General features: G+C 42.9%; 2 protein-coding genes across 2 annotated transcripts; both read left to right on the top strand.

The window, feature by feature from the left end:
* Positions 1–6,401: 6,401 nt before the first annotated feature.
* Positions 6,402–6,989, top strand: LOC138433643 (interferon omega-1-like). The gene has a single exon (XM_069576668.1). It carries the CDS (start codon positions 6,402–6,404, stop codon positions 6,987–6,989), a length of 588 nt encoding a protein of 195 aa, XP_069432769.1.
* Positions 6,990–13,959: 6,970 nt separating this feature from the next.
* On the top strand, positions 13,960–14,529 carry LOC138433647 (interferon alpha-1-like). Its single transcript, XM_069576672.1, has one exon. It carries the CDS (start codon positions 13,960–13,962, stop codon positions 14,527–14,529), a length of 570 nt encoding a protein of 189 aa, XP_069432773.1.
* The last annotated feature ends 4,508 nt before the right edge of the window (positions 14,530–19,037 follow it).

Below are 19,037 nucleotides of genomic sequence, written 5' to 3'. Positions count from 1 at the left end.
CATGATAACAATGGCTACATTAATCCATATCAAGACCATAGAAGCTCTTATATGTTCTCACACCTTGACCAAAACAGGGTCTTATCATCTTTTTTAGTTTTTGCCCATCTGACTGGTGACACATAGCATCTAGCAGCAACCATTAGTTGTCCTTTTCCTAATTGATGGTGGTTGTTATCAGTCATACTCCAGTCAGGAAAACAGAAAATTCCTTCCAGCCTTCTAGTCCACCCTTGGAACTGGCATGGGAAAGAAAAACAATCTGCAGGCAAAGGAGAAATGTCCTGGAAGGAACTAGAGCCCCAGCATCACCGAGTAGCGTTGAGGAGAAGAGCTGTGGAGCTGAGACGTTAGTTTTAAGACCACTGCACTAGAACAGATGACCGCCTTTCCCCATCATATCCACTGGAAGTGCAGGCTTCCTCTGTGAATTTCTGATCCATAGAGAATGCACCCACTGCTCTTGCACTGTCTCTTTACCCCGGTAAAGGAGCTCACGATTCATTTTCGTTCAAACTCCGTGATCTCCAGCTAGAAGACACACAGATTGCAAGGTCCTCAACCAGATCCCAGGCTGCACACTCACACTGCACTCCTGCCATCTGGCTGGTATCCAGTCTGAATTTCATTTGTGACCAAGGAGTTTGTGGTTTTCCTGTGTTCAAAGCCCAGAACTGTCTTCTGTCCAAACTGATGAACTAGGTCATGACCTGCTCTAGTTTTCAGGCCTTTAAAAATCTATCTTGATGATGATGTCTTCCAAAGACGCATGCTGGAATTATATATCCAACTGCCTATTTCACAGTTGGTGTCTACTGAGTACACATTATGCTGAAATCAAAAGCATTTTAATTGCAACTTTTAAACAACGTATCCACATGAGAAGACATTTTGAAAAAGTTCATGAAACTCTCCAATGAAAAACTGACTAAAAAAAAATGCTTAATAGATGACCTTTGGTTAAAAGAAATGAGAGGAAAAAAGGATTTTGTAAATTGAAATGAGCTATTCAAAATAGTTACTGGTTCATAAGTTTGTCAAATATGGCTTTTGCTCAGATGAAGAGAGAGATACAGAAAAGTAATATTGAAAACATTATTGATGATTTTGCTTCCATTAAAGCCAGGAACTTAAAGTACTGTTGTGGCATAAAGAAAATATTTGAATTTGATGTGAGTTGAAGACTCATACATTTTAAAACATTTTCCAACCAATGAACATGACAGGAGAAATTAACCATTTCTATTAATGTTCAATGAAATAATTTTCCCTGTACTAAGGAGCTTCTTTTGAAGTCTCAGTTTTGTCTCCAAGTCTTCCCACTGGAGGGTCCCAATATCTAGTAGATTCCCATCCAGATTGTAGATACCTTTCCCCTTTCCCTGAATTACTCCTTTGCCCCATAAACAAGGGCTTCCCTTGTGGCTCGGCTGGTCAAGATCTGCCCGCAATGAGGGGACCTGGGTTCAGTCCCTGAACTGGGAAGATCTCCTGGAGAAGGGAAAGGCTACCCACTTCAGTATTCTGGCCTGGAGAATTCCATGGACTGTGTAGTCCATGGGGTCGCAAAGAGTCAGACACGACTGAACGACTTCCACTCACTCCAAAACAACCCTGAATCTGAAAACATACCACAGCATGCTGTGATTTCCAGCCGTCAATCGCGGCATTCAAGGGCACCGGTGTGAAACGCTCTGGCTAAAATCTTCTCCCAGGAAGGGGAGGATGGACGCAATGGTAGCTTATCTAGACTTTGGAGGTGCAGAAATCAAAGGCTCTGAGCGACGCGGCGCAAAGCTCGCCTGGGCCGTGGGGCCCGAAAAGGAAGTTTCCTCTCTGTTCCCGCGGCCCCAAGCTCTCCCTGGGCCCCGGCGGCGCCTCGCTCCGGTCGCGGCTCCTGCCCACGGCCACCCGCGAGTTCTCTCCGTGGATCTGATGCCCCAGGGGGCAGCCCTGCAGGCGGGTCCCGCTGGGTGGGCGGTGCGGGTCTGTCAGTTACTGAGAGATCGGGCGCCCCCTCCCGGCCGCTGGGGCGCAGCAAAAGGAGTTTGGAGGGCTCCGGAGTTTAGAGCAGGACCTGAACTGCTTCAGAGAGGCCCAGGTGAAGTGCTGAATTTCTGCGCTCCTGGTCTCCCTGCTGATGGCAATGGGGAGGCTCTGCTCCATCCCTCACATTTCACCCGTTAGCATAGGTCGTCTTCTATTCTTTTTGTCATTTGCCAAATTCATATAATTTGGAAGCAAAAGTTTGTTGCTGAACCAGGAAAGACACCAGGATTCTTGGCCTCCGGAGGAGAATTCAATCCAGGGCCAGTGACGAGGCTTGATCGCTCAGCACTTTTGTGTAATGAAGTTTTATTAAAGTATAAAAGAGATAGAGAAAGCTTCTGACATAGACATCAGAAGGGGGCAGTAAGAGTGCCCATGCTAGTCTTCAGCCAGATGTTATATAGCTGCTAGCAGTCTGCTAATTAGAGAATGGAAATGTCTCAAAACTCAGAGAAGGGCACCGGGCCCCTCACCCACAACATGCATTGAGACAACATTGGCACCAGGTGAGTCATCCCCGGCCACAAAGTGATGGACGTGAATCTTGAAGAAAGGCAGATTTCCAAACAAATATACAGTTTCATTAACACAGATTAGGAGAACAGGGTATGAGTATAACATACTGGTTTGTCAAGTCAGTTCTGAGCCTTTAGGTGGAACTGACTTAAACACAGAGTCTAGGGTAAATACACAGTACATTAACAGCTTAAGAAAAACATTTCCATAAGAAAAATGCATTGGTCAGCTCAAGGTTTGGGAAAAGTTAAGTTCAGGTGGAACCAGGTGTCATTATGGCAACACAGAATTTTAAGAGAAACCTCTTTTTAAATCTGTATAGAGAAGTGAAGTCGCTCAGTCATGTCTGAGTCTTTGTGATCCCATGGACTGTAGTCTACCAGGCTTCTCTGTCCATGGGATTTTCCAGGCAAGAGTACTGGAGTGGGTTGCCATTTCCTTCTCCAATGCATGAAAGTGAAAAGTGAAAGTGAAGTCGCTCAGTCATGTCCGACTTAGCGACCCCATGGACTGCAGCCTTCCAGGCTCCTCCATCCATGGGATTTTCCAGGCAAGAGTAAAGAGATCAAAAATGTCTCACACTTGCAGCCTGTTTCCTCTGTTTGGGGACCCCCAGTTTTCCTGTCTGTTACCCTCTCAAAAGCATTAAGTATTTTTTTTTAATTACAGTCACAAGAACCATCAGCTTGGTGTTATCTACAGAGGATTCACTGAAATGTTTCTAACCCAATCTCCTGCTGGAGTCAAAACTCATAAGGATCTTGTCCATCATGTATCCCCAATTTATGGTGAGGATTCATTCCACAATCTATATGAATCATCTTGGACAGTTAAATATGATTGTTTTATAATTATTAGAATTATTATTTTGTCGGTCACATTTAGACTGTCAGTAATAACTACCAGTTGATAATTTCATTTTGCTTATTATACAAAATAATCAGATACGTTGTAAATTGCTCAGCTTATCTAGAATTTGGAGGTAGATGTGAACTAATGGAAATAAGGTTTGTCACATCGAGGTATGAAACAACAAGGGTGCATCTTGTGTTAGAAATAAACTAGGAAATTAAGTGAGGGCTCAGTGCATGCAGTGGGCGCAGGCGTCACAGTCTAGATAAGCAGTTTGGAATCTGACATGTAAGGATTTGAAAACTGGATTTGCCATTTCATTCTTAGATTATTTTATTCCAATAAAGTCTTAGCAGGAGGCTCTTCGAAACAAAACTATTAACTCAGTTTCAACTATGCTGGAAGTATTGCGTGAGTCCCTCACAAAGGCTAAGGAGTTTGTAGTTGTTGTCACTGTCGTTTTTGATAAACACTGATAGTCTGTGAAATTTTTCTGGCAGGTCCTTGGTAATCATGTCCACGGTAGTCTTGTAACATTTAATTAGCAATCAATTCAGGATGGAGGTGCCATAAAAAGTGAGGGCAGCATCAGGGAACGTGTTCTTACTCCTCATTAATATCAAGAATGAAATATATCCTAATGAATCCTTGCCATAAACACAATACCTTGGTCTCTCCTTACTACCGTGCTACAGGCTGAATGTGTGTGTGTTCCCCAAATTCATGTATTGAAACCCTCCCCCTTGACTTCCCTGATGGTCCAGGGGCCAGGACTCCATGCTCCCAAAGCAGGGAGCCTGAGCTGGATCTCTCGCCAGGAAACTAGATTCTGATTGGCAAGCAGGACTTCCCATGGCTTAAGTAAAGATCCTGCATGAAGCAACCAAGATCCAAGAACCAGCATACATCGACTAAGACATGCCACAGCCAAATAAACATATGAAATAAATATTTTAAAAATTCTTTAAAAACCCACAGAAACCCAACCCATCAATGTGATAGTACCGAGAGCTGGAATATTAGGGAGATCATGACGGTTAGTAATCAATAAAATTCAGTTATTGTGTTTAACGGCATAGTTACTATTAGCTAGACTAAGATCAGGCTCTTTTGGAATCATTTAATTCCCTTTCATTCTAGTTACTTCAAAGCGTATTCTCTTTGCCCAGGTGGATTTATCACCTACGTAGATGATCAGCAAGGCTGGTCTCGTCAACCCTGCCAGAGAGCATTAGTGTTCGAGCAACTGGGGCTCTGATTGCCTGTCTCTTGTGAGCTGGTGAGTGTGACTTCTTCCTCCTCCCCTTATACTGACCACATGCTGATTCAAGAAAAGAAAAATTAGGTGGCTGGTCTTACAAAGCTGGCGGCAGTCAACAGATCAAGGACTTGTCCTTCTTTGAGCTTCTGTAAGCAGCAGCCCTGTCCCAGCCTTTCTGTTGTTCATATTGGCCTCATCGTTTCCCTCTGCCTCAGACTTGTCCCCAGCTGTGCTGCACTGAAGTTTGCTAACTCAGAACACGTCACTGGGTCAGGGGAAAACCACTTCCCTTCTTTCATATTCATGACATTGAGACTTACCCTTGTTTTCTATTGCCCACACAGAAAAATGTGCAATTTTACTTTCTAGAAAAGTTGCAAAGAGAAACAAAAGAACTAACGTCTTGAAAGGGATAGAGATGCAGCCCCTGTGGCTTCTTTACTTCCCTTTGTTGTTCTCACATCATCATCAATTACAACCGCAACAGGAGCAATGAGACAAATCTTGTCCAATAAGTCAGTCAGTTCAGTTCAGTTCAGTCGCTCAGTCGTGTCCGACTCTTTGCAATCCCATGAACTGCAGCGTGCCAGGCCTCCCTGTCCATCACCAACTCCCGGAGCCTACCCAAAATAAGTCACAAAGTGAATATAAAAAGTTTAAATGAAAAATTACAGTCAAGGAAAGAAGACTATTTCTCCTGATCAAGTAGGCTGGGTCTCACTGCCCTGCATTCTCAGAGGAACAGAGATGCCTGGTGGGATCAACTGCCTGAATGAACAGCTGTAACTCACTAGATTCCGTGACATAAGCTTCCAATAAAAGCCTGCCCTAAGGGAGGGAGTCCAGCAGGTGAGCAAGGGGACTCTGTCACTCCAGAGGACAGGGGGTGGCTCCATGTGATCTCTCCTGTGTGAGTGAGCTGCTGCTGGGGAAATACAATCAATTATCCTGGAATTAGAGTCTCCCCACCCATTTTATCTGAGAAGAACCAGAATTCTTGGTAGGAGTATTGGTTGGGCCAGCAAAGGACAATAGGTCTCCAGTATGAAAACGGTGGAACGCAAGTGTGATGTCTGTAATAGTCCTGACTTCGTGGTTCCCTGAAGCACAACCACATGGAGCTGCAGGGACGTGTGCTAGAAGGAAGAGAAACATGAGGGAGCTCATGGACTCATAATAATCAGCCTCTTCTCTAAATCAGACACTAAAGAAAACCCATTCTTTGTTTCAAACAGTTTATTTGCTAGAGTGACCTGGTAAATCCCTGATAAATACAGAGCCTGCCTTCCTAAGTAAAGGAAGAAACAGAAATTGAGCCTAGGATCAGGGCCAAAAATGTGTTCATGGAACAGAGAAGAGCTACATTTACACATGAAGGAGAAAGAGTGGTAATGTTTGTACATAGAAACATACATCATTTCTGATGTCTGACAAAGACCTTTCTCATTTGATTGAAAAATATCCATTTGGATGGGAACATTTGAAGTTATTGGGAAATAGATAAAATTAATAGTTTAGACTGATGACAATTTCTTTGACCATATTCAGAATACATAAATGAAAATCAAAAAAGGAAGTAAAAGTGCATAGAAATGACTAGAAAATGAAAACTACCATGTTCCCTATTTAATAGCCTCGCTTAGAAAGCCTGGCATCAGAGAACCTACCTCAAGGTTCCACCAGACACCGTCTCAGCCAGCCCAGCAGCAGCCGCATCTTCCCCATGGCCTTCGTGCTCTCTCTGCTCATGGCCCTGGTGCTGGTCAGCTACGGCCCAGGAGGATCCCTGGGCTGTGACCTGTCTCAGAACCACGTGCTGGTTGGCAGGAAGAACCTCAGGCTCCTGGGCGAAATGACGAGACTCTCCCCTCACTTGTGTCTGCAGGACAGAAAAGACTTCGCTTTCCCCCAGGAGATGGTGGAGGGTGGCCAGCTCCAGGAGGCCCAGGCCATCTCTGTGCTCCACGAGATGCTCCAGCAGAGCTTCAACCTCTTCCACCCAGAGCGCTCCTCTGCTGCCTGGAACACCACCCTCCTGAAGCAGCTCCGCAATGGACTCCTGGACCAGCTTGTCGACCTGGATGCCTGCCTGGGGCAGGTGATGGGAGAGGAAGACTCTGCCCTGGGAAGGATGGACCCCACCCTGGCCGTGAAGAGGTACTTCCAGGGCATCCATTTCTACCTGCAAGAGAATGGATACAGCGACTGTGCCTGGGAAACCGTCAGAGTGGAAATCATGAGATCCTTGTCTTCATCAACTAGCTTGCAAGAAAGGCTAAGAATGATGGATGGAGACGTGAACTCACCTTGACATGACTCTCACTGATTCAGATGCCCCATCATCTTTGCACACTCATCTGTGGCCATTTCAGAAGACTCTGATTTCTATTTTACCCACCAAATTGATTGAATTACTTCAGCCAATACTTTGTCAGTAGTAACTGAAGATATATAAATTTTCTTGGGTGCAGGTGCATCAGTCCCGAAGTGCAGACTGCCCTGATTTTAATGTTTGTTTGCTTATTTATTTTGTTATATTTATTCTTTGATCTCCTCCTATTTATTTTTCTATATAAAATATTTTTGTTTACATTGTATTAAAATTTAACAAATACAGTCACATTTTTATTTCATTACATTTGTAATTTATTTATTAAATATTACCAAGGTGAACTTCTTGAATTTTTTACTGTTTTATGTTTAGTTGCTAGGTCAAGTCCGAATCTTTTGGGACCCCATAGACTATAGCCCACCAGGCTCCTCTGTCCATGGGATTCTCCAGGCAAGACTACTGGAGTCTGTTGCCATTTCCAGGGGACCTTCCCAACCAAGGATGGAATCTGGAATCTGCATTTCAGGCAGATTCTTTACTGTCTGAGCCACAAGGGAAGACCCTTGGTTGAAAGAAATGAGAGAAAAAGGGATTTTGTAAACTGAAATTAATTATTTATGACAGTTACTGGGTCATCATTTCAGCTCAGTTCAGTCACTCAGTCGTCTCTGACTCTTTGCAACCCCATGGACTGCAGAACGCCAGGCCTCCCTATCCATCACCAACTTCCAGAGTCCACCCAAACTCATGTCCATTGAGTTGGTGATGCCATCCAACCATCTCATCCTCTGTCGTCCCCTTCTCCTCCTGCCCTCAGTCTTTCCCAGCATCAGGGTCCTTTCAAATGAGTCAGCTTTTCCCATCAGGTGGGCAAAGTATTGGAGTTTCAGCTTCAACATCACTCCTTCAGTCAACACCTAGGGCTGATCTCCTTTAGGATGGACTGATTGGCTCTCCTTGTAGTCCAAGGGACTCTCAAGAGTCTTCTCCAACACCACAGTTCAAAAGCATCAATTCTTCAGCGCTCAGCTTTCTTTATAGTCCAGCTCTTACATCCATACATGACCACTGGAGAAACGATAGCCTTGACTAGATGGACCTTTGTTGACAAAGTAACATCTCTACTTTTTAATATGCTGTCTAGGTCGATCACAACTTTCCTTCCAAGGAGTATGCTTCTTTTAATTTCATGGCTGAAATCACCATCTCCAGTGATTTTGGAGCCCCCAAAAATAAAGTCTGACACTGTTTCCACTGTTTCCCCTGTTTCCCCATCTTTTCCCATGAAATGATGGGACCAGATGCCATGATCTTCGTTTCCTGAATGTTGAGCTTTAAGCCAACTTTTAACTCTCCTCTTTCACTTTCAAGAGGCTCTTAGTTCTTCTTCACTTTCTGCCATAAGGGTGGTGTCATCTGCATATCTGAGGTTATTGATATTTCTCCCCACAATCTTGCTTCCAGCTTGTGCTTCTTCCAGCGCAGCATTTCTCATGATATACCCTGCATATAAGTTAAATAAGCAGGGTGACAATATACAGCCTTGACATACTCCTTTTCCTATTTGGAACCAGTCTGTTGTTCCATGTCCAGTTCTAATTGTTGCTTCCTGACCTGCATACAGGTTTCTCAAGAAGCAGGTCAGGTGGTCTGGTATGCCCATCTCTTGTAGGATTTTCCACAGTTTATTGTGATCCACACAGTCAAAGGCTTTGGTATAGTTGATAAAGCAGAAATAGATGTTTTTCTGGAATTCTCTTCTTTTTAATGATCCAGCAGATGTTGGCAATTTGACCGTTGGTTCAAAGTAGCATTAAAGCTCCCCTGGGGTGGGACCGAAAAGGAAGCTTCCTCACTGCTCCCGCGGCCCCATGGGCTCCCCGGGCTATGGCGGCGCCTCGCCGGGGTCAAGGCTCTTGACGGGGACTCCTCGGGTCTCCCCTGGATCCTGCGCAGGAGTTCGCAGCGCTGGACCTGGAGGCGCGTCCGGTCCATTACTGAGAGTTCAGGTGCACATCCCGGCCGCTGGGGCGCAGCGAAGGGAGCTTGGAGGACTTAGCTTAGTGCAGGACCTGAGCTGTTTCACTGAGACCCGGATGAAGTGCTGAATTTCTGAAACTCTGGTCTCCCTGCTGATGGCAACCGGGATGCTCTGTTCCATCCCTAACGTTTCACCCCTTAGCATATGTCGTCTTCTATTCTTCCAGTCATTTCCCATATTCATGTATTTGGTAGCTTCAGGGGCTTCCCTAGTGGCTCAGAGGGTAAAGCATCTCTCTGCAATGCAGGAGACCCGGGTTCGATCCCTGGGTTGGGAAGATCCCCTGGAGAAGCAAGTGGCACCCCACTCCAGTATTCTTGCCTGGAAAATCCCATGGACTGCGGAGCCTGATAGGTTACCGTCCATGGGGTCACAAAGAGTCGGACACGACTGAGTGACTTCACTTCACTTCACTTGGCAGCATTAAGTGTTTTTAACCTAAATCCACAAGAGCTCTGTCAGCTTGGTGTTTTCTACAGTTCTCATTGTTTAGTTGCTAAGTCTTATTGGACTCTTTGTGACCCCATTGTCTGTAGCCTGCCAGGCTTCTTGTATGGGATTTCCCAGACAATACTGGAGTGCCTTGCCATTTCCTCCTCCAGAGGACCTTCCCAATCCAGGGATCTAACACCCCCGTCCTGCATGGACACATGGATTCTTTAATCCACTGAGAGATTCTTTCCCACCAAGGAAGCCTGTTTCCTACAGAGACTCACTGAAATGTTTGTAATCCAGTCTCTTATTCTCAAGGGTCTTATCTATCATGCATCTCAGATTTGTGGTGACGGTTAATTGCGCAATCTATATGAATCATCTTGGACTGCTAAATATGATTCTTTTATACTTATTAGAAAGATTAATTTTGTCAGTCACATTTAGACTCTCAGGAAGAATTACCAGTTGAGAATTTCATTTTGCTTATTACATAAAATAATCAGGATTCTTTGTAAATTGCTCAATTCATCTAGAAATTTGGAGGTAGATGATAAACTAATGAAAATATAGAGTACTGTAACAGCAAGGTATGGAAAACAAAGGCACTAACAAAGTGTGTTAGTGAAATAGGAAAATAAGCGATGCTTCAGTACAGACAATTTGCACAGGAGTTTATGGAATGGATAGGGAGGTGGAATACGGAATTTGACATGATAGGTTTTGAAACCTGGACTTGCCATTTTCTCTTTAGATTGTTTTATTCAGATCAAGTCTTGGCAGGTGGCTCCTGGAAATGAGAATATTTACAACTCAGGTTCAACTATGTTGGAAGGATTAAGTGTCCCTTTGAAGGGCTAAGGAATTTGTAGTTGCTGTCAATGCCATTTTTTATAAAGACTGAAAGTCTGTGGAATTTGTTTGGCAAGTTCTTGGTGATCATGTGCACAGTAGCATTGTAACATTTAATTAGTAATCAATTCAGGATGAATGAGCCATAACGAGGGATGACAGCATCAAGGAATGTGTTCTCCTCAAACAAATATCAAGAATGAAACATAGTCTAATGAATCTTCAATAAACACAATGCCTGGCTATCTTCTTGTTACCATGTTACAGGTTGAATGTGTGTGCGTTCCCCCACCATGTGATCATATCAGGAGGTGGGATATTAGAGAAATCATTAGGGTTAGAGGAGATTATGAGGGGGGATTCCTCATGCACAGGATTACTGTCTTCATGAGGCTCACAAGACTCTTTGCTTTGTCTCTGCTCTCCACCATGTGAGGACATAGAGAGACGCTGGCAGTCTGCAACCCAGAAGAGGGTTCTCACCAGAATTCCACCCTGCTAGCACCCTGATCTCACACTTGCAGCCCCCAGGATTGTGACACATAAAGTTCTGCCACTGATGAGCCACCAGATGCTGGGACCTTGTTAGAGCAGCCTGAACTAAGACGCAGGGCATGGCACATTGAGCTCCTGCAGTCCACTAGTTGAGGTTGTGTGTAAATACTTCATGTTCAAAGCATACATGACAGAGAAGAAACTGTCATGTGTAATTATTCTCAATCCCCTTCTTCAGAAAGAAAACTGATAATCTGCACTCACAAGTAAAAACCATAGAGTCTGAATCAGAGAGAGAAGAATGATGGCCCATCGGAAGGACATCTAAAGGACATTAAGAGCACTGATGAAAGAAAGGAAACAGCAAGAAAAATGAGGCAACAGGGAAAAATGTCCTGCCTTCTGGTTCTTCCCAAGGGATAATGTGGAAAACATACCTAAAATAATTTTTATTTTAATATATTTTGAAAAACACTTGGATATTTAAAAAATCATTTAACCATTTAGCCAATTGTTCCCTATCCATGCCTGGATCCAAATATTTGCGTGAACCATTCCTTTAATCAGTAACCAGTCAGAGAGGCGGCAGTGAAATTAACCAATTTGCTTAACTTCATGTTTTGGTGAAAGTCAGTAAATTTCAGTATCTTGAGAATTCAAATATTTCCCCTTAATTCCTGTGTTTGCCTGCCAACTTGTTCAAGAAGAAATCTGTTGGTTTTATGTTCTAAATTTTTTTTCTTATGATCCATGAATAGGCCAGGAAATATTTTTTTTAGTTTAATCTGTACAGGGATAAATATTCTGAAGGCAGGAAGTAACAGCTCCCGGTCCTTGGCGCTGGTGGAGGCCGTGCTCTTACTCACTCCCAGGACATCCTGGACACCTTCCAGGGGTCCCATCACCACCACCAGGTTCCCTGTCTCTGAGCTGTGGCTGGATGGCGCCAGAAGGGACCCAAATCGGTAAAATCGACCCCAACTCGCTGACTCCTTGCCTGAAGCCCTTCAGTAAATGGAATCCTTCCTGGAAAATAAAGCACAAAGCTCTAGAGAAGGCTTGGAAAATGCAAGGTTCTGAGCTTCCAACCAGAGAATACTGTTGCTGGCAGGGCTACAAGGCTCCCTCTTCAGCTCTCAGCTGAAAACAAGAGTGAAAACAAAGAGTTTCTCCCAATAGTAAATCAGGATCAAAAGACTCACTGAGGATGCTGTGCCCTGATGGTCTGCAGAGCCCAGAACTGCAAACTCTCCAAAGTGGGCATCCCAAGGGAACCCAACAGAAAGAGCTCTTTGGCCCTCCTACAGCTGTCTGGAGAAGCGCACTGTCCAGGGCTCAAGGGAAGGATATTTTACTGCTATTTTTGAGTTGCTAAATACAGTGCTCAGTCCTGTCTGACTCTTTGCAATGCCATGGACAGCAGCACGCCAGGATTCCCTATCCTTCACTATCTCCTGGAGTTTGCTTAAATCCATAACCACTGAGTTGGTAATGCCATCCAACCATTTCCTCCTTATTGCCCTCTTCTCCTCCTGCCCTCAATCTTCCCCAGCATCAGGGTCTTTTCCAATGAGCTGGCTCTGCACATCAGATAGCCAAAGTACAGGGCTTCCCTGGTAGCTCAGATGGTAAAGAATGTATCTGCAAGTGCGGGAGACTCGGGTTTGATCCCTGGGTCAGGAAGATCACCAGAAAAGGGAATGGCAACCTACTCCAGTATTCTTGCCTAGAGAATTCCATGGATAAAAGAGCAACTGGCTGGCTACGGTCCATGGGGTCACAAAGATCAGACACAACTAAGCAACTAACGTTTACTTACTTATTGGAGCTTCAGCTTCATTATCAATCCTTCCAATGATTTTCAGGGTTGATTTCTTGACTGGTTTGATCTCCTTGCTATCCAAGGGACTCTCAAGAGTCTTCTCCAGCACCATAATTTGAAAGCATTGATTCTACTGCACTCAGCCTTCTTTATGGTCCACCTCTCACATCCATACAAGACCATTGGAAATACCATAGCTTTGACTATACTGACGTTTGTTGTCAAAGTTTTGTTTACTCTTTTTCACATGCTGCCTAGCTCTGTCATAGCTTTTCTTCCAAGGAGCAAGTGTCTTGTAATTTTGTAGCTGCAGTCAATGTCCACAGTGATTTTGGAGACCAAGAAAAGAAAACTTGTCACGGTTTCCACTCTTTCGCCATCTATTTGCCATAGATGTCAGAAGCCTAGGTGTTTTGATGTTGAGTGTTATGCCAGCTTTTTCAGTCTCCTCTTTCACCCTCATCAAGAGGCTCGTTAGTTCCTCTTCACTCTCCACCATTGGATTGGTATCATGGTATTTTATTATTTATTCCTCTCAAGGTTGTTAAGAACATCCGTAAGTATGTCAACAGCTAAACAGAAAGCAATGTTATAAAATTGAGATGAATATTCAGCAGACAGGGAATTAAAAATTGATTTGTGAAAGGAAACAAAGTTAAAGTACTTCAAAATAAATATGAAGAAAAATAACCTAAGATTTTCAATGATTTTGAGTGTTGAAAGATTTTCAAGTCTATCCATATTGTGGTATTATTATATATTTTTATATGAATTTCATATGAATATGTAATTTGGTTTATTACTATTTATATAAGTAAATATTCTCCATTACAAGTCATTCTGCAAAATCATTCATAACGTTAAATAAAATTCAACAGCTTTTACATTTAATGTACACCTTTCATCTTATGGCATTGTTAACCCTAGGGTGAATACAACAAGGAGTTTTGCATTTTTTTTCCTATGTATAAAGATATGCATGGAGTACAAAGATGGATCTACAGCATAACTGTGTTGTCAAATTTCATGGTGGGGTAATTAAGAAAAAAAATCTCAGAAGACTTTGTCATTAGGGGAAGGGAAGGCAATAATGAAAAGAATGTTTGCGAAACACTGTCCTAACCCATTTGGAGAGTGCAAATTGAAAAGCAAAAACAAAAGTAGAAACTAAGAGGGAACTTTCAGAAAATGGAAACCATGGGCTCCTGTTTAAGCCCCAGGCCTGAAGGAAGGGCTTCAGAGAACCTAGAGAGCAGGTTCACAGAGTCAGCCACCGCCCCAGGCCAGCAGCATCTGCAAGGTCCCCGATGGCCCCAGCCTGGTCCTTACTCCTGGCCCTGCTGGTGCTCAGCTGCAACGCCATCTGCTCTTGGGGCTGCCACCTGCCTCACACCCACAGCCTGGCCAACAGGAGGGTCCTGATGCTCCTGCGACAACTGAAGAGGGTCTCCCCTTTCTCCTGCCTGCAGGACAGAAATGACTTCGCATTCCCCCAGGAGGCGCTGGGTGGCAGCCAGTTGCAGAAGGTTCAGGCCATCTCTGTGCTCCACAAGGTGACCCAGCACACCTTCCAGCTCTTCAGCACAGAGGGCTCGGCCGCCGTGTGGGACCAGAGCCTCCTGGACAAGCTCCGCACCACACTGGATCAGCAGCTCACTGACCTGCAAGCCTGTCTCAGGCAGGAGGAGGGGCTGCGAGGGGCTCCCCTGCTCAAGGAGGACTCCAGCCTGGCTGTGAGGAAATACTTCCACAGAGTCACTCTCTATCTGCAAGAGAAGAGACACAGCCCTTGTGCCTGGGAGGTTGTCAGAGCAGAAGTCATGAGAGCCTTCTCTTCCTCAACAAACTTGCAGGAGAGATTCAGGAGCAAGGACTGACACACACGTGGTTCAACACGGAAATGATTCTCATGGACCAACAGACCACACTTCCTCCTGCGCTGCCACGTGGAAGACTCATTTCTGCTGTCATCATGCACTGAATTGAATCAATTTGTCAAATGATTTCAGGTATATTAAGCGACATCATGATCTACTCTACAGGCACTACCCTGTCGCAGATACTCAAGATGATCCATCTACTTATTTATCTACTTGGACATTTATTTATCTAATTTAATATTTATCTATATATAAAGAATTAAATTATTTTGTTCATAAAATTATGTATGTATGTAAGGGAAAAATATATTTTGTATATATATATATTATATATTTATTTATTAAATCTTACTATAAAAAACTTCCTGTGTTTTTCTTTAAAAAAGAAACATCAAGACTGAATGTGCAACTTTATTAAGGGTTGCATTTTACAATTCCTTCACCCATCTTTGTGATTTGCACATTACAAGTAAATATATACTATCTCTAGCCAGGTTGTGTGTTGCTCTCATGACATAGACATGAACATAATTAATCCAATCATTTTTGTAACTTTGATTTTTTTTAATGGAAAGTAACCTAAAACAATAACGAGTTAATTTAAAATAAAATGTTAACTTTTTAAAATAGTATAATTAGTAGTAGAAATGACTATCAGCTTGAATGCTACAATGAAAGGGAGAAAAATGGAATTCCTCAGGTAGAAGGTGGATCAAGCTGTGAGAGGATGTAAAAACAAAAGGTAACTGCTTACAGTAGACATTTCAGTGCAAATGTTCAATGGATATTGGAGATGGCAATTTACAAGCAATTTCATAAAGTGTAAGGCATAACAGGACAAATAGGACAAGAGTACAGATGAGAAAAGGACTTAAAATGGAGCCCCATGACCTCAGTCTTAAAAGGGAGGGAATGCCCCAAAGGAATCATGATGGAACGGCCATGTGTTAGCAGCACAAGAGGGCAGTGGGATAAGGGAACCCAGGAGATCAGCTCTGCAGGTAGCTTCCTCAGCTTTAATATGGGGACATGAGTGTCGTTTTCATACAATTACTGTTTGGATTCAGTGAGTCCATATCACACAAGAGGCATCACGCGCTCCTGGCAGAAATCATCAGGACCGTGAGAATCACGGAGTGGCTGCCCTCAGGGAGGAGACAGGACAGCCGCCCTGAGACAGCGCCTGGAGGGCAGCATGGAGAGGTGCTGGCAAAGGTATTTTCTTTTCATCTTGGGTGCTAGTTTCAGAGTGCTTTCAGTGTGAGGACTTTTCTTTGCTGTATGCTGAAGAGAATTCCAATTTCTGGGTTTCATACTTCTAAAAGCATTTCTATGAGTTTGCAAGAAACTCTTTGAGAAAGTAAGATTAGTAGAAAATGCTTTGATCTAAGACAAACATGAATAATAGGGAAAGAATAGAAATCTCATATCAATGCAGATAATCAAATACACGAAGAGGCAGGAAGCAAAGAGCAGGGGCTGTGAAGTGTATGGTTCTGCTCTCCAGTCCTGGGCTGTCCCGGGTTGGATCCTAGTTCTCTTTTCCACAAAGTCCCTTGTCCATACTTGCTGGTCATGTCACCTCCTGGAGCCTCTGCATTGCTACTGAAAGACCAAAACCCAAAGAGTTCAGAAGCCAATTTTTGTCCTTCTTGTACTACAAAAGTAAGAAACTTTATTAATGAATGAAGTGTTTGGTTTTCTGCAGCCTCCAAGGGGACTCACGCCGAGGGGCGCCTTCCAGGATTGCTGCTGCCAGTGCCCTTGTCCCCACAGGAAGCCCCTGCTGACCCACCTCCACAGGAGACTCCTGCTTTAGCATGTAGGTCTGGTTTGGTGTCCTGTGGGGTCCCTGCTCCTTTCCACTGGGTCATGGTGCACTCAAGATTCTGTTTGTCCCCTTTGAGAGTGGAGTCTTTTTCCAACAGTCCTGTGGAAGTCCTGTAATTAAATCCCACTGGCCTTCAGAGTCAGATTCCTTGGGGATACCCAGTCCCTTTGCCAGATCTGCAGGCTTGGAAGCATGGCATAAGGCTCAGAGCATTCACAACAGTGGGAGGACTGTTTTGGTATTATTGTTTTCCCTTTTGTCAGTTTCCCATCTGGCAGGTATGGGACTTATTTTTATTGTGATTGAGCGCCTCCTTCGTCTCGTTACAGTTTCTTCTTTGTCTTTGGACGTGGGGAATCTTTTTTGGGTGGGCTCCAGAGTCCTCCTGTGGATGGTTTTCAACAGCTAGCTGCGAGTTCAGTGCTCTCACAGGAGGAGATGAGTGCGTGTCCTTCTATTCTGCCATTTTGAACCAGAAGCTAAGACAAAACTTTGATATTTCACCATCTGAAATAGGCTGAACTATCTTATGCACACCCACCATATCTTTTATTCACCGCCATGGACGTACTTTGGCTGAGATTTGAACAGAGGGTTAATTACTGGAAATAGGTATGTTGCCTGTCATCAAATAGTATGATTTTCTAAGAAAGATCTTCAAAATCAAATGTCAATGTGCTGTACAGATAATAATGTTATAGAGGCATATCCAAGTTCCTGCAGTAACAAGTCAGAGTTCATTTATAAAAATTGATCAACAAAGATCCCACCAATTTATACATTTCCCATATTTCAACTTTTATTATTTTAAGAATTTCTTATAGTCTGTAGTTTACAAGATCAAAGTCTTTCTTTTCATTTTAAACTCCCCTCCCCCACACACATCCTCTATCCAGACCTTCAGAGAGTCCCTTAAATGGGGAGGAATTGACTCCCCAGAGCAGGAGGAAGTCTCCATTTCTTATTCCCACCCAGTATCCTGCACAATGGTAGGATACTACTGGTCCTCAGGGTTGTCAATAAAAGTTTAAGTGTAACAATGATAATAATAAGAATGATAAGCTTAAAAGAGTTTTACCAGTTAAACTGTTCGAATAAGACAATCTTGCTACATTCTTTGTGGGTTACTTTTGTCTTCCCAGGTGACCAGTATATTTGTTACCTGGGCATCTCTTTAGTTCTCCCTCAATTTCCTGCATCATTTAGTCCAGCCGATTCTCCTGTCTTTGCTACAGTTTTCTCGGCTTTAAAAAAGGGATATGAGAGTGGATATACGTGTATTTATAGTTGATTTACATTGTTGTACAGCAGAAACCAGCACAACATTGTAAAGCAATTTTTCTCCAATTAAGAACAAAATAGGGATAACAGGAATACTGTAGTCCATTAATATATCATCTCATGTTCTGTACTCTATATGATGTTAATATAACAACTTACACAATTATCTTAAATGAGTAGATGATATAAAGCATCAGGGACACATTAAACAGCTGTGAGAGTTGTCAGGGTGACAGGTGTATACAAAGCTTTCGCCATTATTTCATGTCTACCCTAGAGATGATTATGCCATATCTGTGCCTTGCTGGGCTCTCATTTTTAATGCAAAAATTTGGCCTCTGCAAATTAGAATAGGTTAATCTTTTCTAGTATTGTATAAAGCATATCTACACATCTTGAAATTTTACTAACAAATAAAATAATCTCATGGCTGTACCAAGCACACCGAGATATTTAGTAGGCATCAGATCAACAGGCAATCAGTTCCTCTGGCATATAAGATGCTTATTAAGTAGCAAATGGTATATTAAGTGTAAACCTACATTATGCTGAAATAAAAAACATCCTGATTATGAATTTTAAAGCAACTTCTCTATATGAAACAACATTTTGGAGAAATGTCTATTTAGTTCTTTGGCCCATTTTTTGATTGGGTCGTTTATTTTTCTGGAATTGAGCTGCCTAAGTTGCTTGTATATTTTTGAGATTAGTTGTTTGTCAGTTGCTTCATTTGCTATTATTTTCTCCCATTCCGAAGGCTGTCTTTTCACCTTGCTTATATTTTCCTTTGTTGTGCAGAAGCTTTTAATTTTAATTAGATCCCATTTGTTTATTTTTGCTTTTATTTCCAGAATTCTGGGAGGTGGATCATAGAGGATCCTGCTGTGATTTATGTCTGAGAGTGTTTTGCCTATGTTCTCCTCTAGGAGTTTTATAGTTTCTGATCTTACATTTAGATCTTTAATCCATTTTGAGTTTATTTTTGTGTGCGGTGTTAGGAAGTGATCTAGTTTCATTCTTTTACAAGTGGTTGCCCAGTTTTCCCAGCACCACTTGTTAAAGAGATTGTCTTTACTCCATTGTATATTCTTGCCTCCTTTGTCAAAGATAAGGTGTCCATATGTGTGTGGGTTTATCTCTGGGCTTTCTATTTTGTTCCATTGGTCTATATGTCTGTCTTTGTGCCAGTACCATACTGTCTTGATGACTGTGGCTTTGTAGTAGAGCCTGAAGTCGGGCAAGTTGATTCCTCCAGTTCCATTCTTCTTTCTCAAGATTGCTTTGGCTATTTGAGGTTTTTTGTATTTCCATACAAATCTTGAAATTATTTGTTCTAGTTCTGTGAAAAATGTGGCTGGTAGCTTGATAGGGGTTGCATTGAATTTGTAAATTG

Source organism: Ovis canadensis, chromosome 2 (assembly GCF_042477335.2).
Source record: "Ovis canadensis isolate MfBH-ARS-UI-01 breed Bighorn chromosome 2, ARS-UI_OviCan_v2, whole genome shotgun sequence".
Lineage (NCBI taxonomy): Eukaryota > Metazoa > Chordata > Mammalia > Artiodactyla > Bovidae > Ovis > Ovis canadensis.
This window is presented reverse-complemented; position numbering and strand designations above follow the sequence as displayed.

Coding starts and splice junctions, on each gene's coding strand:
- LOC138433643 (XM_069576668.1), top strand. CDS start 6,402: ATGGCCTTCGTGCTCTCTCTGCTCATGGCCCTGGTGCTGGTCAGCTAC.
- LOC138433647 (XM_069576672.1), top strand. CDS start 13,960: ATGGCCCCAGCCTGGTCCTTACTCCTGGCCCTGCTGGTGCTCAGCTGC.